The sequence below is a fragment of the Perognathus longimembris genome, chromosome 19, assembly GCF_023159225.1.
Source record: "Perognathus longimembris pacificus isolate PPM17 chromosome 19, ASM2315922v1, whole genome shotgun sequence".
Classification (NCBI taxonomy): Eukaryota; Metazoa; Chordata; class Mammalia; order Rodentia; family Heteromyidae; genus Perognathus; species Perognathus longimembris.
The window spans coordinates 47,141,715-47,164,722 of record NC_063179.1 but is presented as its reverse complement, the minus strand read 5'-3'; the positions used below and the strand labels follow the sequence as shown (position 1 = coordinate 47,164,722).

The 23,008-nt window shown below is 40.4% G+C and overlaps 1 protein-coding gene across 5 annotated transcripts in view; it reads right to left on the bottom strand.

Annotated features, from left to right (window-relative positions):
- The window catches only part of Fam13b (family with sequence similarity 13 member B), an 80,254-nt gene that overhangs the window by 9,893 nt on the left and 47,353 nt on the right, over window positions 1–23,008 (bottom strand). For 4 of the 5 annotated variants that reach the window (XM_048368485.1, XM_048368489.1, XM_048368490.1 and 1 more), the window contains 8 exons: window positions 22,138–22,186; window positions 21,583–21,730; window positions 18,495–18,560; window positions 16,685–16,895; window positions 15,436–15,565; window positions 14,304–14,385; window positions 5,380–5,609; window positions 67–150 (listed from right to left, as the gene is read on the bottom strand). In XM_048368485.1, coding sequence (XP_048224442.1) covers window positions 67–150; window positions 5,380–5,609; window positions 14,304–14,385; window positions 15,436–15,565; window positions 16,685–16,895; window positions 18,495–18,560; window positions 21,583–21,730; window positions 22,138–22,186 — 1,000 coding nt within the window. The remainder of the gene's footprint in view (window positions 1–66; window positions 151–5,379; window positions 5,610–14,303; window positions 14,386–15,435; window positions 15,566–16,684; window positions 16,896–18,494; window positions 18,561–21,582; window positions 21,731–22,137; window positions 22,187–23,008) is intronic. The other variant, XM_048368487.1, reaches the window with a different exon arrangement.

The following is a 23,008-nucleotide window of genomic DNA, read 5'->3' as shown; positions in this document are numbered from 1 at the left end:
TTATAAACACTTCTGAAGAATACAGACCACAAAAGTGATTAACACTCTTTTAGCAAGACATATTACCGGCCTTCCATGTTGACTTTCATAGTAAAGAAGACTTTTCTGTAGAGAAGTTTTCTCTTCTACTAAATGGTCTTTTGTCATTTTCTAGAATTAGAAGAGGAAGGGAGGGAAAACATAAAACAACATTGGCACCAATATTATTCTCATTCCTCAATGTAAGTCATTAGGTTGAAAGCATAGACAATCAGCATTTAGCCCAGACTAATGCATTCTTTGCTTAGCAATTTACAGGCAACGTTGTACAATCTGCCCAATACCAAGACAGCCATTAAAGAGGCTGTTAATTTTTGTGTGTACGTGCTGATCCTGAAGCTTGAACTTAGCCTATGCTTCTTTGCTCAAGGCTAGTACTCTTATCACTTGAGCCACAGATCTATTTGCAGCTTTTTGGTGATTAATTAGACCTGTCAGAGACTCACAGACTTTCTTGCCCAAGCTCTTTCAAACTGACATCCTCAGATCTCAGCCTCCTGAGTGGCTAGGATTATAGGCAAGAGCCACCAGTGCAGTGATTCATGTTAATTTGAATAACAAATACTTTTTGGCAACTTATTAAACTTCTTCATGTTCAATACCCTAATCTGTAAAATGATAATACTTCTCTCTCTCTCTTTTTTTTTTTTTTTTGGCCAGTCCTGTGGCTTGAACTCACAGCTTGAGTACTGTCCCTGAGCTTCTTTATGCTCAAGGATAACACTCTACCACTTGAGACACAGCGCCACTTCTGGCTTTTTCTGTTTATGTGGTACTGATGAATCAAACCCAGCATGCTAGGCCAGCTCTCTACCACTAAGCCACATTCCCAGCCCATGTAGTACTTCATTTTGTCTCAACTTTAATACTTAACTTTGACATGCACCTTTTTACTGCTTACCCAGCACACATAACTGCTTGTCACTTTAGTTAATTTTTGAGTAGTCATTTGTTACCATTAATGTAGAGGCAACCTAAAAAATGCTTTTGCTTGGCCTGGTGAATTAGCCAAAACCTGGGCCCTTGGACAGTATCTTAGCCAACCTAAACCAGATGCAAGGGAGGCATTGTTTTGAACATATTGCCTCTACCCCTCCCTAGCTCCTTCTAGTTTCAATAACCTTTCCATGACCCTCTGGAGAGGGTTCTGCAAAAGGGACTCAATTAAGAATTAACAACAAATAAGAATGTTGTGGTACACCAACCAATAAAATTTTGCCTTCTGGAATAATTATAATGGAGGCAACCGAATAAGCACAAAGCTCAGGGTGTAAGAACTAGATTCAGAGGGAAGTGGGGAATGGAGGAGGTGACAGACAGCTGTTGCCTAAAGAGAAAATGGACAACTGACAGCAAAAAAGACACTATGGACCAAGTGGCAGCCTTTATTCTTCTAAATACAATTCTTTACACGCATCCTCCATTGTCCTGGACTTCACTGGTGAACCCGAGACAAGAACCTGAGGAGGGAGCCAGGCACTGATGGTTCACACTTGTAATCCTAGCTGCTCAGGCTGATCTGAGATCAAAAGCAGTCCAGGCAGAAAAGTTCTTGAGACTATTACCTTCCAATTAACTAGTGAAAAGCCAGAAATGCAAGTGTAGCTCAAGTGACAGAACACCAGCCTGGAGCGAAAAAGCTGAGAGACAACATAGGGCCTTGAGTACCAGCACCAAAAAAGAACCGAGGGGCTGGGGATATAGCCTAGTGGCAAGAGTGCCTGCCTCGGATACATGAGGCCCTAGGTTCGATTCCCCAGTACCACATATGCAGAAAATGGCCAGAAGCGGCGCTGTGGCTCAAGTGGCAGAGTGCTAGCCTTGAGCGGGAAGAAGCCAGGGACAGTGCTCAGGCCCTGAGTCCAAGGCCCAGGACTGGCCAAAAAAAAAAAAAAAAAAAAAAAAAAAAAACCGAGGCTACTGGAAGTAGAGCTGCAATACTAGCAGGCACTGTCTGCCCTGAGCTGCAACCCTAATAGTGATGTGCCAGCTGCTGAGCTAAAAAAGGGCTATATGGATCCTGCCCTCCAAGCAGGCAAGTCTGAACCACCACACAGTTTGTAACTATCCTTTGAACTGAACTAGTCTCTGCGGCAGTCATTTTGCAACCATCTTGGGCTCCACAAAAGACTGCATTGAGTACCGTGCGACAGAGCAAACTGCCCCTCAAACATGCAATGCCATCTTCTTAACCATCCAAAAACAGCCAAAAATTCAAGAGCTGACTGGACAGGCAATTCGTTCCTGTTCAGTAACACACACACACACACACACACACACACACACACACACACACACACACACACACACTTTATGATCCAACAGAGCTCCTAAGCTATTAAGGAAACCATGTACCAATATAGTAGAAAGGCCCAAGAGAAATAAATGGTGTCAACTTATGACTTCTATTTCAAGACTTCAGTTTAACCTCATCTGGGTTGGCAAACGTTTTACCCTGCAATATACTTATATCTTCAAGTATTTTAAATGGTAGAGTAGGGGCTGGAGATATGGCCTAGTGGCAAGAGTGCTTGCCTCGTATACATGAGGCCCTGGGTTCGATTCCCCAGCACCACATACCCAGAAAACGGCCAGAAGTGGCGCTGTGGCTCAAGTGGTAGAGTGCTAGCCTTGAGCAAAAAGAAGCCAGGGACAGTGCTCAGACCCTGAGTCCAAGGCCCAGGACTGGCCCCCCCAAAAAATAAATAAATAAAATAAAATAAATGGTAGAGTAGGCAGAATTCCTCAAATGTATTTGTCCATACACTCTTCTCCTACTATCATTTCAATGAATCAATGTTCTTTAGGAATACTTTTCAACTAGGCCAAATAAACTTTTTTTTTTTTAAATGTGTATACTCACTGGTTCTGGGGTTTGAACTTGGGCCAGGGCACTGTCTCTTGTGTTTCTCTGGCTCAAGGCTCGAGCTCTACCATTTGAGCCACAGCTCTATTTCTGGCTTTTTTTTTTTGGGGGGGGGGGGTGGTGTTTAACTGGACATAAGAATCTCATGGATTCTCCTGCCCATGCTGGCTTTGAACCATAGTCCTCAGATCTCAGCCTATTGAATAGCACTAGGATTACAGATGTGAGCCACTGGCACCCAGGTTTTTGTTGTTTTGTTTTCTGCAGCCCTGAGGATCAAACCCAGGAGAGCTTGTACATGCTAGGCAAGCACTGTATGTACCACAGTGCTACATTCCCAACAACTCTACTCATTTCTAGGATTAGTTATTACTGATACTTTTGTCTTTCACCACAGTGAAATTAGAGGTTCATTGGGGGTGACATCCAAAAAAAAATGTACTAATTACCGGACTTATGAAACTGTAACCCCTCTGTACATCACTTTTATAATAATAAAAAATAAATTTAAAAGGTTCATTTATTATATTTATATTGTTATATAATTATATAACATATAATTATATAGGGCTGGGAATATGGCCTAGTGGTAAAGTGCTCGCCTTGTATACATGGAAAGCTCTGGGTTCGATTCCTCAGCACCACATATGTAGAAAAAAGCCAGAAGTACAACTGTGGCTTAAGAGGTAGAGTGCTAGCCTTGGGCAAAAAGAAGTCAGGAACAATCCTCAGGCCCTGAGTCCATGCCCCAGGACTGGCAACAAAAACAAAACAAATAAATAATATAATTATATAATACATATTTTATATTAATGTAGTAGAAGATAGCTAAATGTAGGCTAAAGTAATGCAGTAGAGGAGGTGCCATATAACAAAGCAGTTTATCTACTATTACTTCAGTCAAATTCTAACCTTAAACCTATTAATAATTTGAGTAAAGCTAATCCAATCAAATCCTCTGTAAGAAAAAAGCAGTGTTGTTCTAACAAGTAAAGGAACAGATTAAAGGAAAGGTGAAGTTGACTAATATATCTCTGTTCAAAGGAGACTAAAGCTCCAAAATTTAGATCATGAAAGAGGAATACTTGTCAAAATAACTTTGTGGGAGAAGTTACCATTTATTACCTAGACAAAAGTTCACCTCAAATTACCCTCTTCATTCTTCCAGCAAATCTCTTCTGACAGATGATTTAAGACGCCAAGTGCTTTTACCTGGACTGCCTTATGCGCAGACTTTACTGACCAAGACTAATTGTTCTTCAAAAAATTTAATTCATAGCTAGGCACCAGTGGCTCATGCCTGTAACCCTAGCTACTCAAGAGGCTGAGATCTGAGGATTTTGGAAGCTACCCCAGGCAGGAAAGACCATGAGATCCAGGGCTTTGTGCATGCTAGGCAAGCACTCTACCACTAAGCCACATTCCCAGCCCAACTACAAGCTTTTTTCAAACCATTATATGAAAAATAACTGAAGTAAAAGATGCTAAAGGTGAAGTTCAAGTAATAGAGCAAGTACAAGGCATTGAACTCAAACCCAAGTACCACCTAAAAAAAACAATCTACTTAATTCTAATAATCATATCAAGTTAGTATTTAATAGGTGCAATCACATCTACATACATCAATCAAAAAAGGGCTAGTCAAAAAGTAAATGGCAGGGGGCTGGGGATATGGCCTAGTGGCAAGAGTGCCTGCCTCATATACATGAGGCCCTGGGTTCGATTCCCCAGCACCACATATACAGAAAATACAGAATGGCTGTGGCTCAAATGGCAGAGTGCTAGCCTTGAGCAAAAAAGAAGCCGGGGGGGGGGGGGGGGGGGGAAGAAGCCAGGGACAGTGCTCAGGCCCTGAGTCCAAGCCCCAGGACTGGCCAAAAAAAAAAAAAAAAGTAAATGGCAGGGCTGGGAATATGGTCTAGTAGTAGAGTGCTTGCCTCATATACATGAAGTTCTGGGTTCTATTCCTCAGTATCACATATATGGAAAAAACCAGAAGGGGCACTGTGGCTCAAGTGGTACAGTGCTAGCCTTGAGCAAAAAGAAGCCAGGGACAGTGCTCAGGCCCTGAGTTCAAGCTCCACAACTGGCAAAAAAAAAAAAAGAGGCAAAATGCATATGAACTGCCAACGAGTGCTGCCATATGTGTGTGTGTGTGTGTATATATACATACACATATAAGTATAAATAAATATATGTATATATATAAATACATTCAAATACCATTTTATAGCCTTTATACACTCATCTTACTAAGCACACCTACCATAAACCAATGTAGTTTGGTAGCTTTATTATTGTGACTTACCACTAAAATATTTAGCACTCATGGTGTGCTGATAATCTGCAAATCTAGGAAGTGTACAATCCACACAACCTGCCCAGATTATCGTAAATTCTGCTGTAGCAATTATTTTCATTCAGAGTTTCTAAAAGCTACCCTGAGTAAAAATCACATTACAGTTCAATATTACCTTGACATCTTCTGGAAGACACCTCTCAACACGTTTTTCCTTCAATCTTTTCAAAATCAGTTCAAGAGTTACTTCTTTAGATTGTTTCTTCTCCTTCTGAATGACTCTGACCTCACTTTCCTTCTCTTCATCTTCATGTTCTAGACAAGAGCCAAAACTTTTTGGAAGAGTGTTGCTACGTGGTCGTGTCTGAGGTACAAATTCTCCATCTGAGCCCTTATGCTTTGCATCTATAAAACATAAAAGAGGACACAGACTCAGTTATTTATAAAAAGTATTTAAAGTATACACAACAATATTCACATTTATTTACTATAAAGATACTCAGAGAAGTACTAGAGATACAGTAGTAAACAAAACAAACATTTGTTCATGAAGAAAAGCAAAGGAAATAATTTGACTGACAAATGAAACAATTTTAAACAATGCTAAGTCTAAGCTGGGTGCTGGTGGCTTTATGCCTATAAATCCTAGATACTGAGGAGGCTGAGATCTGATGATCACGGTTCAATGCCAGCCTGGACAAGAAAATCCTTGAGACAGTTATGTCCAATTAACCACCAGAAAACCAGAAGTGGCTCTGTGGCTCACAGTGGTAGAGCAAAAGAGTTCAGGGACAGTGCCCAAGCCCTTAGTTCAAGCACCATAGCTGATGAAAGAAAAAACAACAACATACACACAAAAAAACAAGAACATTAAGTCTATAAAGAATACAAAATGGCTGGTGACAGTAGCTCATGCACAGAATCTGAGCTACTCAGGAGGCAAAAATGTGAAAATCATGGTTCTAAGCCAACCTGGGCAGCAGAGTCTTGTGAGACTCATCTCCAATTAACCACCCAAAAACTGGAAGTGAAGCTATAGGGCTTAAAGTGGGAGAACACTAGTTTTGAGCAAAACAGCTCAGAGATAGCACCTTGAGTTCAAGGCCAAGGACCAGCAGACAAAAACAAATCCAAAAGCACCTACATTCTGAGTTCAAATCCCAGGATGGGCACAAAAAAAAAAAAAGGAAGATAGGATAGAGTTACAGTAAAAGAAGTGTTTTGTAGAAGGAGCAATTACACTAGAAAGGCCTGACAAAGGAAAGCTTTTCTGAATGGTATCATTCTAGCTGAACATGGAATAGGAAGGACCTGACCACAGTACAGAAGAGCAAAAAATGTATGACCTCAACTAAGGCAAGAACTTCATACCTGTAGTCCTAGCTATTCACAAGGCTGAGATCTGAGGATCACAGTTCAAAGAAAAGTCCATGAGGTTCTTTTTTTTGCCAGTTGTGGGGCTTGAACTCAGGGCCTGAGTGCTGTCCCTGAGTTTTATCGCTCAAGGCTAGCACTCTACCACCTTGAGACATAGCACCACTTCTGGCCTTTTCTGTGATTAATTGGAAATAAGAGTTCTATGGACTTTCTTGCCCAGGCTGGCTTCAAACCATGATCCTCAGATCTCAGCATCCCAAGTAGCATAAGGCACCAACTCCAGGCAGTCCATGAAGTGCTTAAGTCCAATTAACCACCAAAAAACCACAAGTGGAGCTGTGGCTCAAGTGCTGGAGCACTAGCCTTGAGCAAAAATACTCAAGAGACAGTACTCTGAATTCAAGCCCAAGGACTAGCACAAAAAACAAATAACAACAACAAACAAAAAACACTTGCTTAATGTAGTATCAGGTCAGCTATGAATACATATAAACTAGGGTATCCTCAAAAGAATACTATAAGTAATAAGAATAATAATAAATACAAAGGAAAGCTAATTTGAAAGTAGAGTACAATAGGTTAATTTGTAGGGTTGACCATAACTACTAAAAGAACAAAGGATACTTTTACTTAAAAAAAAATAATATTTACCGGAGGAAGATGGCGCCGTCACAGAAGGGAGGCACCCCAACTCGCTCCAACTGAATAGTGAGCTGGGAACTCTAGCACCCAACACCCCATCAAGAACCCAGCAAAACCAGCAGCCAGAAGCAATAGAGAAATGCAGGAAACGAAAAAGAACAAAAAGAGAAGAGCCTATAACCTGCACAGAGCCGGAAATCTCTGAGGTACCGTCCCCACACCGGCCAACCCTGGCCCAAACAGGACCAGGCTAGGAAAGGGGACCCGGAGAACAACAAACCAACTGCCGAAAAGTCACACCAGGAGCGCAGAGTCCAGACAGCAGGACTCCACGGATCCCAGGGGAGCGCGGACCGATCGAGACAGACGGCGGCAACGGGAAGTTCGGGACCACACGGCCGGGATTGGAAGTGAGCGTCGGGGGAACCAAGCGGTGCAGAAGGGGAGAGCCGGGGACAACACCAAACGACTGCCCAGCACCCCACCCCCGAAGGGCCAACAGCAGCGCGGGACACACACACACAATCCAGGACCAGTAAGTTCCCCATTACCCCCTCCCCCAATGAGAGACCAGCTATCAGAGGCCCAAACCCTACAAAGAAGCTAGAACTCCCTCCCTCCCCCTCCCCACCCCGAGGGAACAAAGAACCCCCAAATCAGGCCGCAAAAGGTCCCTTCAGATTCTGGGAGGACACAGGAGCTAGCATGGGAGAGGCGGAGCAGCTCCAAAGCTGCAGAGGAGCCTGAACTGGCTGAACTGGCCGCACCGGCCGCCCCCTTCCCAACAGGGGCCCAGGGACAGCAGCCATTGGAAGCCCGACCTGAGGTGCCTGGGACTCTCGGACTTTTTCAAGAAAAGTCACAGGCTCGCTGGTGGGCAATACCAGCCCAGCAGGGACATCTGGGCCTGATCACCTGCCCCCCTCGCAGTGGAGGTGCAGTCTGTGGGCGCTAGCCTGCGCCCGGACACTTGATCCCACTGGGGCCCATACATACCGCCCCCCCATAGCAAACTTGCGGGAGGGCACAAGCACACCCCAACAACCTGGGGCTCGCTCTGGTAGGCGTACCCCGCACAGGTGGGCAGGGCCCCCCGGCGGCAGCACCCGCTCTGATGGGCACACCAGCACAAAAGGGCAGAGCCCCCCAGCGGCAGCGCCCATTCTGCCAGTCTGTTCCTCTTTGTCGGAGAGTTTATACCGTTTATATTCAAAGAGATCAAGCGAAGAAAGAAATTTATTACAATGGAAGGAGGATCCGAATAACAGCAGACCTCTCCACACAAACCTACCACGTGCGAAGTAAGTGGAAGAACACCATCCAAGTTCTACAGGCCAGCAAGTGCCAACCTAGAATAAAATATCCAGCAAAGCTGGAGTTCACATTCGAGGGGAAAACCAGATCTTTCCATAGCAAAGAGGATCTAAAAGAGTATCTGAATAAAAAACCAGCCCTACAGCGAATTTTAAGAGGGGAATCCCACTCAACAGAAATCGTTCAGGACACACAGACAGAAACAGAAAGAAACTACAATAGCCAGAGCCCAACAGAAAGAGCAGCTCACTAAATACAAGAAAAAAAAAGAGGAAAAACAGCCCAACAAGAAAATGGAAGGAGAAAAAACACCCTTATCCTTGATCTCTTTGAATATAAACGGTATAAACTCTCTGACAAAGAGGAGCAGACTGGCAGAATGGATCCGCAAACAAAAAGTTGCCATCTGTTGTCTACAAGAGACCCACCTACAGCAAGGGATAAAAACAGGCTCCGAATGAAAGGATGGAGCAAGATCTTCCAAGCAAACTCACCTACCAAAATGGCAGTAGCCATCCTGATCTCAGACAAGCTGGACTTCTCATTAAAATCAACTCAAAAAGATAAAGAAGGTCACTACATTTTAATAGAAGGAAAAATCCAGAATCAAGACATCACGGTGATAAATGTATACTCACCGAACAAAAGAGTCCCTACATATGTCAAGCAAATTCTCACAGAACTACAGAACAAGATAGACCCAAACACAATCATAGTGGGTGACTTTAATACCCCACTCTCTCCAAGAGACAGATCCAACACCCAGAGGGAAGCAAGGGAGCTGAGGACCTAAGTAACACCATAGCCCAAATGCATCTGACAGATCTATACAGAATCTTCCACCCTACAGAGACCCAATACACCTTCTTCTCAGCAGCCCATGGATCATACTCCAAAATAGACCATGTCATAGCCCACACAAAGAACCTCAGCAAATACAAAAGTATTGACGTCATCCCATGCATTATGTATGACCACAGTGGATTAAAGATAACCCTCAATAACAACAGTTACCACAGAGGCTATACACATTCTTGGAGGCTAAACCCCACACTGTTATCCAACACTTGGGCCACAGACCAAATTAAAGATGAAATCAGCAAATTCATAAGCCACAATGACAATGAAAATACATCACAGGGGCTGGGGATATGGCCTAGTGGCAAGAGCGCTTGCCTCTTATACATGAAGCCCTCGGTTCGATTCCCCAGCACCACATATACAGAAAATGGCCAGGGGTGCTGTGGCTCAAGTGGCAGAGTGCTAGCCTTGAGCAAAAGGAAGCCAGGGACAGTGCTCAGGCCCTGAGTCCAAGGCCCAGGACTGGCAAAAAAAAGAAAATACATCACAAAGAAACCTATGGGACACAGCTAAGGCAGTACTGAGGGGCAAGATCATTGCCCTCAGCACTCACATTAAAAGAATGGAAGCAGAGCAGGTGAATAACGTCATGATGAAACTAAAACAACTGTAGAAACAAGAAATGACCAAATCTAAAATGACTAGGAGGAGAGAGATCACAAAGATTAAAGAAGAGATAAATTTGATTGAAAACAGAAAGGCCATTCAACAAATAAACAAGACTAAAAGCTGGTTCTTGGAGAAAATAAATAAAATTGACAGACCCCTCACAAGACTTACCAAAAAAAGAAGAGAAGAGACTCGGGGCTGGGGATATAGCCTAGTGGCAAGAGTGCCTGCCTCGGATACACGAGGCCCTAGGTTTGATTCCCCAGCACCACATATACAGAAAACGGCCAGAAGCGGCGCTGTGGCTCAAGTGGCAGAGTGCTAGCCTTGAGCGGGAAGAAGCCAGGGACAGTGCTCAGGCCCTGAGTCCAAGGCCCAGGACTGGCCAAAAAAACAAAAAAACAAAAAAAAAAAAAAAAAAAAAAGAAGAGAAGAGACTCATATACGTAAAATCAGGGACTCCACCGGAAAAATTACAAGTACACACGATATTCAAACAATCATAAGGAACTATTTCCAGAACCTATACTCACTAAAAAACAATAATTTTACAGAAATGGATCAAATCTTAGAGAAGTATAAACTGTCCAAACTGAACCGAGAAGAAATAAATCAACTAAATAAACCAATCACTTACAGCGAGATACAGGGGGTAATCAAGAACCTCCCAACAAAGAAAAGCCCAGGCCCAGATGGATTCACCAACGAATTCTATAAAACCTTTAGTGAGGAACTAATACCAATACTCCTCAAACTCTTCCACGAAATAGAAACAGAGGGAGAAATCCCAAAGTCATTCTATGAAGCTAATATCACACTGATTCCCAAACCAGGCAAAGACCCAACAAAAAAAGAGAACTACAGACCAATATCACTAATGAACACAGACGCAAAGCTCCTCAATAAAATATTAGCTACCAGGATCCAGAAACTGATCAAGAAAATTATACATCATGACCAAGTAGGCTTCATCCCACAGTCACAAGGATGGTTCTACATCCGTAAGTAAATCAATGTAATTCACCACATAAACAAAACTAAAAATCAAGAATCACATTGTTATCTCAGTCGATGCCCAAAAAGCCTTTGACAAAATACAACATCCATGCTTACTAAAAGCTCTGGAGAGAACAGGAATAGATGGAACATTCCTCAAAACAATAAAAGCCATATACAGCAGACCAACTGCTAACATCATATTAAATGGAGAGAAACTTAAATCATTCCCCCTAAATTCAGGAACAAGACAAGGATGCCCACTCTCCCCACTTCTTTTCAACATAGTACTGGAATCCCTAGCCATAGCAATAAGGCAAGAGGAGGACATCAAAGGGATTCATATCGGCAAGGAAGAAATCAAGCTATCCCTATTCGCAGACGACATGATCTTATATCTGAAGGACCCAAAAAACTCAGTCCCCAAACTCCTAACACCTAATAAACCATTTTGACAAAGTAGCAGGATACAAAAATCAATCCACAAAAGTCAGCAGCTTTTCTGTACACCAGCAATGTACAAGCAGAAAAGGAAATTATGACAACAATTCCATTTACAGTAGCCAAAAAAATAAATAAATAAAGTACATAGGGACCAACCTAACCAAGGATGTGACTGACCTATTTAATGAGAACTATAAAACTCTAATAAGGGAAGTCAAAGAAGACACAAGGAGATGGAAAGACCTCCCATGCTCACGGTTAGGCAGAATCAATATAGTGAAAATGGCCATATTGCCCAAAACATTATACAAATTCAATGCAATACCTATCAAAATCCCAGTTACACTCTTCACTGAAATAGAGAAAGCAATCCATGAATTCATATGGAACAGCAAAAAACCTAGAATAGCCAAAGCAATTCTAGGCAAAAAAAAAGCAGTGCAGGAGGTATCACAATACCAGACTTCAAGCTCTACTATAGGGCCATCATGACAAAAACAGCCTGGTATTGGTATAAAAACAGACTGGAAGACCAATGGATCAAAATTGAAGATCCAGAAATAAAACCGCACTCTTACAGTCAGCTGATATTCAACAAAGGAGCTAAAGACATACAATGGAATAAACATAGCCTCTTCAACTACTGGTGTTGGGAGAACTGGACAGCCATATGCAGAAAACTCAAAGTAGACCCAAGCCTATCACCATGCACCAAGATCAACTCAAAATGGATCAAAGACCTCAATATCAGACCTGAAACTGCTAAAGGACAGAGTAGGAAAGATGCTAGAACTTATAGGCACAGGAAGGAACTTCCTGAATAGAGTCCCAGGGGCACAACAAATAGGGGAGAGACTCGACAAATGGGACTACTACAAATTAAAAAGTTTCTGCACAGCTAAGGAAATAGCCACCAAAATAGAAAGACAGCCAACCATATGGGAAAGGATCTTTACCACCACAGTAACAGACAAAGGCCTGATATCTGTCATCTACAGAGAACTCAAAAAACTAAACCCCTCCAAGCCCAATAAACCAACTAGGAAATGGGCAACGGAGCTAAAGAGAGACTTCACAAGAGAAGAGATAAAAATGGCAAAGAAACATATGAGGAAATGTTCAACATCCCTGGCAGTAAAGGAAATCCAAATAAAAACAACCCTGAGATACCACCTCACTCCAGATAGAATGGCCTAAACTCTGAACTCAGGCAACAACAAATGCTGGAGGGGGTGCGGGTTAAGAGGAACCCTTCTCCATTGTTGGTGGGAGTGCAAATTTGTACAACCACTTTGGAGATCAGTATGGAGGTTTCTTAAAAAGCTCAATATAAACCTACCCTATGACCAAGCCATACCAGTCCTAGGCATCTATCCAGAACAGCAGGCCCCAAGATATCAAAAAGACACCTGTACATCCATGTTTATCACTGCACAATTCACAATAGCCAAAATATGGAAACAACCCAGATGCCCCTCCACAGATGAATGGATCCAAAAATTATGGTACCTATACACAATGGAATACTACATAGCGATTAGGAATGGTGAAATATTGTTATTCACAGGGAAATGGTCAGAACTTGAACAAATAATGTTGAGCGAGACAAGCCTAGAACACAGAAAACAAAGGGGCATGATGTCCCTGATATATGACTGTTAAGAGGGGGTGACGGAGAGACAGTAAAGACCAGGTCTGTGAAACCAAAAACTGCTTGTCAAATGGTATTTCCCACAGGATTGGGTCAGCGACCGACCATTATGTAACTAAAACCAAACAACTACTCAACATATAAAGGTCAAAAATTGACCTCTCAGTGGAATACAATAGCTCAAAAGCTATGTATGTTCGTTCATAAGACTACTGTCGACATATTGTCTAATGTCGACATTACATTTAAAGCCCTAGGCAAATTTTCTTGGGCGTAGGCCACGTGGCTACTGTATATGTTCTTGGTACATTGGGTATTTTATATATGTCTACCTGACCTAAGGAAGGGAAAGAAAAACAGAGTGTAAGATATCACAAGAAATGTACACACTGCCCTACTATGTAACTGTACCCTTTTTGCACAACATGTCAAAAAAAATTTGTTTAGGCTGGGGATATGGCCTAGTGGCAAGAGAGCTTGCCTCATATACATGAGGCCCTGGGTTCGATTCCCCAGCACCACATATACAGAAAATGGCCAGAAGTTGTGCTGTGGCTCAAGTGGCAGAGTGCTAGCCTTGAGCAAAAGGAAGCCAGGGACAGTGCTCAGGCCCTGAGTCCAAGGCCCAGGACTGGAAAAAAAAAAAAAAAAAAAAAAAAAAAGAATTTTTTTGTTTAATTAATAAATAAATTACAAAAAAAACAAATAATAATATTTAAATCATCAAAGTTTGTGGGGCTGGGAATGTGGCCTAGTGATAGATGCTTGCCTCGTATACATGAAGCCCTGGGTTCTGTTCTTCAGCACCACAAATATAGAAAAAGCCGCAAGTAGTGCTATGGCTCAAATGGTAGAGTGCTAGCCTTGAGCAAAAAGAAGCCAGGTCAGTGCTTAGGCCCTGAGTTCAAGCCCCAGGACTGGCCAAAAAAAAAAAAAAGAAGAGGAAGAAGAAGAAAAAAATTGTGCTAGGTGCTGCTAGTTTGCACTTATATTCTTAGCTACCCAAGAAGTTGAAAAGAGACTCATCTCCAATTAACCAGCTATAAGCTAGAAGCAGAGGTATAATTCAAATGGTAAAGTAGCAGTGTTAGGGGAGGAGTGTTTAAACATCAGCAGCAGAAGGCCCTGAGTTCAAGCCCCAATACCAACACAGGTAAAAACAATAAAATGTAATGCAAGTATATTACAAAATGGCCATCTTGTACCTTTAATTTGCTTCCGCAGTTTGGTAAGCTCTGTCATCCATTTTAAAACCTTTGGGTTGGCTGCAATATCACTGTAGGAGGGCTGAAAAAATATGAAGCAATTATCACTGACACTTGAGATAAGTAATTATTACGTTTTTTCATGCTCAAAAATTATTTTATGGTTTCTACAAAACACTTCATTTATAATTCATTTCTATTCATCAGCTAGGGCAGGACATTAAACACATCCCCTCCCAAAGAAGCTTTTTTTTTTTTCCTTTGGCCAGTCCTGGGGCTTGGACTCAGGGCCTGAGCACTGTCCCTGGCTTCTTTTTGCTCAAGGCTAGCACTCTGCCACTTGAGCCACAGCGCCACTTCTGGCCATTTTCTGTATATGTGGTGCTGGGGAATCGAACCCAGGGCCTCATGTATATGAGGCAGGCACTCTGCCACTAGGCCATATCCCCAGCCCCCAAAGAAGCTTTTTGAACTTAAGAAGTCACATTTGAACATGGGTCTGTCTTCAAATATTTAAGACTCCTTCTACTTCAGATGTTCTAATTATTGAAGCACAGATTCTTTTTTTCTCCCACCCTCCCTTACGTCTTCCCTCTTCTCTTTTTGTTTTTATTTCTGAAAAAGCAGAAATAGCAAAAATAGCATTTCTCAAGTAAAGAATTTTGCTTTAAAAGTTCCAAAAGCTGTTCTGCCAATGGAACTCTAAAGAGGCCATGTAAAGAACACTTGCTCAGAATTCAAGACGAAGAATCCATTTGTTCTCAAATTTGTACTGATCACAATTTCTTTAGGTGTCTCAGGTTTGTTACATCTAACAGAAAAGGGCTACACTAATGCTCTCTAACGACCCTCCTAATTCTAGTATGATCTAGATCTAGCTTTAAATCTATGTTAAAAACTTACCTTGCAGGGGCTGGCCTAGTGGCAAGAGTGCTTGCCTCATATACATGAGGCCCTGGGTTCAATTCCCCAGCACCACATATACAGAAAATGGCCAGAAGCGGCGCTGTGGCTCAAGTGGCAGAGTGCTAGCCTTGAGCAAAAAGAAGCCAGGGACAGTGCTCAGGCCCTGAGTCCAAGCCCCAGGACTGGCCAAAACAAAAACAAAAAACAAACAAACAAAAAAACTTACCTTGCTATTTCTTTCCCTTTCAAACTGTTCCTCAAATTGTCTGATCTTTTTCTGAAGTTTCTTGACCAATTGGTAAGGTGTTCTATCTTCTCTTTTTTCATCTTTTAAACTAAAGGATGATCTTCGAATCCTGAATTAAAACAATGTAACAGTAGGCATTACCTTTACAAGTATCAATAATGTTTTATCACTTATTGTCTGATGGATTACTATTACAAGGACATATCTTACTAGTGAATTTAGGCCAGGCACTCACTGGTGAAGCTTGTGGGGTTTTTTTGTTTGTTTGTTTGTTTTTGCCAGTCCTGGGCCTTGAACTGAGCACTATCCATGGCTTCTCTTTGCTCAAGGCTAGCACTCTGTCACTTGAGCCACAGCGCCACTTCTGGCCGTTTTCTATGTATGTGGTGCTGGAGCACTGAACCCAGAGCTTCATGTATAGGAGGCAAGCGCTCTTGCCACTAGGTCATATTCCCAGCCTTCACTGGTGAAGCTTGTAATCCTACCTACTAAGGAAGCTGAGATTTGAGGACCTCAGTCCAAAGACAGTTGGGCAGAAAATTCCATGAGGCTCTTCTCTCCAATTTCTCTCCAGCAAAAAGCCAGAAGTGGAGATGTGGCTCAAGTAGTAGAGCACCAACCTTGAGTGAAAAGGCCAAGTGAGAACTCAAAGTTTTGAGTTCAAGCCCCAGTATCAATGCACAAGCATATGTGTGTGCATGCACACACACACACGTGCACATAGTAAGATTGAGTTCCTAATACCGAAGGACAGTTAATAAAGAATACTATTATAGACGACAAAATTAGCTAACCTAAGTGGTAAAGAAGAGAATTTGGAGTAATTTCAAACTTTCTTGGACAAAAGTAAGAAGAAACAAAGACATTTGAAAGCACAAAGCACTTTAAAATGTTAAAACCATGGAGGACAAAAAGATTTGACTTTGAGAATCAGATTTAACAAAAACACTACAAATTGAAATCCTTGTACAATTACTTAATAAAAACAAAATATTAGGAACAGATCAGTTGTATATGCTGTTTCCCATTCAAAATCCAGTAATGATAAATGAGGAGAAATAATACATATACCTCAATGAACTCAGAACAGAAGAAAGAAAAATTTACAAACATATACTTAAAGAAAATAGGAAAAAGGCTTTGAACTATAGGCCTGGAAGAGTAAATCCCCCAGAGGTCCTGGGCACATAACAGGAACTGCCTCTTAAAAACTCATAAAATCATATACCTAGCATAAGAAAGTGCTTTAGATGAAGACTCCAGCATTTCTGGATCATGTAGAAAACGTTGGCTTTGCCCAAAATCTAAACTGCGATGTGATAGTACTGGAGGACAATCCTCTTCTAAAGGATGATGATTCATTCTTCCAGCTTGTGGAGACAGCTGTGCTTCTCCAGACTCAGAGTCTTCCTGCCAAGACTTAAAAGCAGGAAATGGCTCTGTAAAACAAACACAAGAGATACCAGAATCTTCATAATGCCTACTGTTATGTTTATAGTTATGCAACTGTCTTTTTCTAAGTCCATATTCTATTTTTACAAGGAGATACACCTTAAATTTACCTTAAACTTCTGAACCCAGTAGCAAAGCAAGACGTCATTTCTTTACTTTTTAATTCTAAAGATTTATTTAATAGAACCCTAACTTAATACTGTAAAAGTGTTCTTTAAAAATTCTTTTTCAAGTTAAATCTTTACTTAGAAACAACCCTCAACAAAGGTGCCAGTGGGCCAAGCCTGTATACCTAGCAATTCAGGAGGCTGCTCTCTGAAGGTCACTGTTCAAAGCCAGATGGGCAGTTCAGGAGGCTGCCATCTGAAGATCACAGTTCAAAGCTAGACAGGCAGCTCAGGAAGGCTACCCTCTGAAGGTCACAGTTCAAAGCCAGACAGGCAGCTCAGGAGGCTGCCCTCTGAGGGTCACAGTCCAAAGCCAGGTGGGCAGGAAAGTCCATGAGATTCTTATTTCCCATTTCCAGTAAAAAGCTCAAAGTAGAACTTAGAGCAGAGCCTTCAGCAAAAAAACTAAACAACAGGGCCCAGACCTTGAGTTTAAACCCAGTACCAGCATAAAAACAAAACCAAAAACAAACAACAACAACAAAAAAAACCCCACAGGTTTACAAATTGCCCTTCACTGTCAAGTGTTTAAAAGGTGGACCATCTTCCCCTGTGCTACACAGAACACTCAAAGGATTCTGACTCCAGAACAATTCTAATATTTTCAAAAGAGGGGCTGGTAGCACATGGCTTCTAACATTAAATTGTGCCAGTTATTTCCCTTATAGGATTTCTGTATGTAATTAATATATATACATATATATTCTTTCAATGCCCCAACAGTATAATTGAGAGAAAAATTAACAGCATTAAGGCATATTTATTTTACTGGAATTACAGTGTATGCTCTCAAATCACGTTAATAAACTGGTATCTCTGCAGATATAAAGTTTGATTACATATAGAGCATAAACAAGTCAGGCACAGTACCCACAAATACACCCCAAATATAGTTAATTTCAAGCATTACTGGAGCACAGATTGGTTATAACTAAAACTAAGACATTATGACTAGTAATAGCAAAAATGAAGGGAAAGATGGCTTGACAGTGTCAAAATTTTAAAGTGATTTTTTTTCACAGTATAGTTAAAACTGCTACTTTAGTAGTTAAATGCATTCACTAAGTAAAGTGTTATTTTGTTTCTATGGTTTTTAGAACGTAATTTAGTTTGTTTTTGAAACTCAATCTGATAACTAAAACTGGATACAAAGCGTGCATTTCCACTAAAAAACAGTAATAAAGTAACTTCAACACAACCCTTGTACCTGTGTCCCAGCAAATGTAACTGGAAATAAACATGTTTTGAGAAATCTCCTGTTTTAATGACAGGAAAATATTTTAAGATTTTTTTTCTGGGTATCATTTTTAACCCAAGACAGCAGGAGAATTTGGGGACAGCAGGAGAAGAGCTTAGAAAAAGAAAACCAAGTGAACCATAAAAAGGCACAAAATCTAAACTATGGTGAACCATACTTACCCTCCCCATCTCTCTGCAGATGCATTGTTTTGAAATCAATGAGGGGGAAAGTGATAGGGCATGACGCTAATAAAATGGAAAAAATGGCAAAAAATACTAGAGTGAACACACAGCACAGTCAGAACAAACCATACACATAACACAAAAGCCAAATATACCAAAAACATTCACCTAAGGCTAGTAGCTAGGCATTCTTCTCAAAAACTGTTGTTCAAAGACATTACTAGTAACTAAACTTTGACACACTCATTTCCATTTCAGCAAACAAGGCAAAAAAATGGTAATGCTATTGTATTAAAACACAAACATAAAACAGAAGAAATGGAAACTCATAACCAGATACATATGAAGCTTTTCGGTATAATTTGACAGAAAAAAAACAAACACCAAAAACTCCTTTACAGGGACTAGGAGTGCACCTAATGGTAGAATACTTGCTTAGTATATATGAGGCCTTAAGTTCAATCCTCAGAACAATATGGAGAGAACACAAAACAAAAGATCCCTTTTGGTTTATGCTTTGTAAAGACTGTAATATTTGCCAGGAGCAGATGGCTCACACCTGTAATCCAGCTACTCAGGAAGCTGAGATGAAAGAATCACAGTTCAATGCCAGCCTGGGCAGAAAAGTCCATGAGACCCATCTCCACAAAACACTACTCAGGAAAAGCTGGAAGTAGCACTGTGTCAAGTGGTAAGGCACTAGCTTAAGCAAAAGAAGCTCAGTGACAGAGTTCAAGCTCTAGGACTGGCTGAAAAAAGAAAAAGTGTACTATTTTATCCCAGAGTCAACAGGAGAGAATTTGAAGGAAAGATAATTAAAAGCTTCAAACTCATACTGATACAACTTGCTAACTATACCCTTTAAGGAACACAAAAACAACATGCTTGGAAATAGTGCAGTGGGTCTCTCAGAGTCTCCCTCACTTCTCTACTATGAGTCACAAACAATATATATCTCTGATTTCAAAGTACCCAGAGTCTGAACAACTTTATTGTCTTAAGACTTCTTTATTTATAAAACATCTTGACACTTAATTGTGGGAGATCAATTTAATATTAGTGGCAAATTTGAAAGAAACAATAGTTTCCTGACAGCAACTCTGCCAGACATATACAGTTCAGAACTGGGAATTTCAGCTATATGCTACTACTACTAGTTCTCAGAATGCCTTGGCCTCTATTTGGAGAAGCAAGCAGTTCTACATGGACTTGTCATGACTTTGGAGTCAGGAGGTAATAAGGGCATCTCAGGCTTTTTACTTAAAGCCAAGGAGGGAATCCACAGGGAATATTCTTCCCTTACATAAAGCTATTAGAAGTTGGACTCTGACAAGGAATATAAGAGGCTCTCTTTGGGGAGCCTTTAGAGAACTGAAGCTAGAGGAAAAAATGCCCACTCTACTCAGATCATGAAAAAAAAATCAGATTTCTATGTATGAAACTTGGGATCAGGATCCCATCACCAAATATCATAAACATCTGCAGCTTCTAAGAAGCAAAAGTGCATCAGAATCCCCAGCCTTATCTTTCAGAACTCCTTTCTTTTTAAGGCTCCAAAGGATGTGCTGTTAACCACTATTTATTTTCAATGACTATGCTTCAATAAGAAACTACAGTGCTACATTTATTTTTCACTGCCACCAGTATGCTAACATATCCTCTAAATTTGAAGACCTTCAAAAATTCCTAGTACCGAATAACCCAAAACAATGTAAACAAAAGATAATTTCTTGATTTAGTTTAAAACTCATAATATGCCTAATGTATGGCATCAGAAAATTCTGAAGCAAAGTGGTAGACAGCAATAAAGTATGCATAGACAAACATTTGGTGGGAGTTTTGTTTTTGTTTTTAAATGCTTAAGCCTTAAAAAAAAAACAACCAACAACATACATTGCAAGTATGACAAGTAGGTGGACTTATAGTGGCCAAAGAAACAGCACTGGCATTGTAATTTCATTTATTACTGTAACCATTGTATGTCACCAAATAACTTGCTAAAGGTGAAACAAATACATAACTTGATTAAAATTCCTGAGTTGTCTTATTCTTTCCATTACTTAGAAATATTATGATCCAGAAAGACTACCAGATTCAGATTTATTTCTTGCTTCCCCCTTTCTTCAACATTTTACTTTGAAGTTGACAAAAATACAATATATTGAAATTTTTTTAGTTTTTTTCAAGGATTTCAACATATTTTTCCCCATAAATGCTCCTGCTTGCAAATAACTCACTGAAGTTCATATCAGTTACAATTTAAGGTTCTCTCTCTTAATGCTTATTAAACTTCATTCCTTTGTGAAAATTTTGGTCTCTACCTTTTACTTTAATAACCTGATTCAGAGACAGAAAATATGGCATAATATTTGCTTACAGGTGCCCTTGAAGATCTTTTTAAGTATTCTTGATGAAAAAAAGATAGCTAAGTCCCTTAAATTGGTGAGATCCTCAGGCCCTAACACACTAGGTTTTCAAAGACTTAAGGGATACAGCATCTGATCTATCAACAAAAGCCTACCCCGGAGACAATTTTATATTTTTCATCAATCCTATCATTCATTTTTGTTTGTTGTCTCGGATAAGGTCTTGATACATAGGCCAGGTTGGCTCTAAACCCAGAAATCTTCCTGCCTGCCAAGATTATAGGTATAGGCCACCATGCCCAGAACTTTCAGAGATGATGGCTCAAGGTAGATTAGACTCAGTTCCCCATAATCTCCTTAGTACAAAAGACCTCACACCTGAGACATGGAGCATCAAGGTTTGAAGCCAGCGTGGGAAGAAAAGTCTGTGAGACTCCATATCCAATTAACCAGCACAATGCCAGACAAAAGGTCTGGTTGAGGTGGTAGAGCATCCGTTGTGAACGAGAAAGCTGAGTAAGAGCCTGAGACCCTGAATTCAAGACTCAGTAACAGCACCAAAAGCAAAACAAAAACCCCTCACATCATTAATGAAGGGGAAATCAAAAGATCAAGATAAATAAGACTGTCCAGAAAAGGGCAGTCATCCCATTACTTCTTTGGGTAATTTCAGTTACAAATAACAGTATCAGGAAAATAATGTGTGTGGGTAAAATTACCTTCCCATTTATCACCATCAGAAACATTCTTCAGATCTAAATGTGGAATTTGGACACATGCTGCTTCCCCTTGAACACCAACACTTTGACCTCCTTGCATTTCTGATTCAGTGTTAGCATTCAAATCACGTATGTTGCTACTAGACTCCTGTATTTTAAAGTAGAAAACACATTTCACAACCAAGAAGCTTTTCATGTCTGGCTTAAAGACAGCAAAGTACATATCCTTGTGTAGCCAAAATGATTAGTTTAACTGTGCCTATAAAGCTACCATCCACTGCTACCATCCAAACTTTTAAACATAAACTTGCAGTTTTACAATATGTCATACCAAGAGACAAAGTTTGGATCTTAAATTCAGAAAAGTATTTTCATAACCAATAATCTTATAACCAAAAGTGGAAAATTACATTGCTGCTTTGCTGTCACACATTTGATAAGAGTATTTTAACTTGAATCTTCTTTAAGAAGTGTAAGAATTAAGGGCAGATATAATAAACGGTGCATTAACCAAAACAACTTATTCAAGAACCAAAAGATAAAAATAGTTCTTACCAAAATTAAATGTGACGATTTATCATTTCCAAATAACAAATATTCTTTCCTAAAAACAAAAGTAAAGTTATGTTAAAAATAAACTTATTCATATTTCTTACCTATATTCCTCTCCTCCCCAATATAATTAGCACTTAAAATATAAGAAGAAGAAAAAGCTGGGCACATGCCCATTCTTTGGAGCCCTGTATCTGAAAATGCCCACAATACTGTAAAGATCCACAGAATCACCTGAGGTTTAGAAAAACTCAAGCAACTTTCCTCACTACCTTCTCCATATACAAATCCATCCCTCAAAATAAATTTAAGAAAATTAAAATCCACAACAAATAGAAACCAAAAAGAATTTGTGCATAAAAGAAGTGATTTTATAAAACAAACCTTAATTTTAACCAATAGCTTTATTCTCCCCAGTCTGAGACTTTTAAAGGTTATTTAAAAAGGTATTCACCTGTGTGTCTATGCTTTACTTTAAATCTATATTCCATTACAAGGTGGTTACTACCATGCATGCATGTGCATGTGCGTGTGTGTGTTACTAGAGGATTTAACTAGGGTACTGAACATGCTAGGCAAAAAAGCTCTACCACCAAGCTACATTTCCAGACCCTAAAAGGTTACTTAAAAGGTTAGTACATCCTAAACTCTTCTAGCTCAAAACAGAATAGTAACAAAAAAAGGAAAATTTTGCTTTCCTTTTATTCTCTCCAGAAAAAACAATTGTTATTAAGAACAAGTGTAAAAGACAGGCACTAGTAGTTCACACCCATTATCCTAGCTACTCAGGCCATGAGATCTGAGGACTGCAGTTCAAAGCCAGCTGGGCAAAAATTCAGTGAGACTATTACTTCCAATTAACAACCAAAAAAAG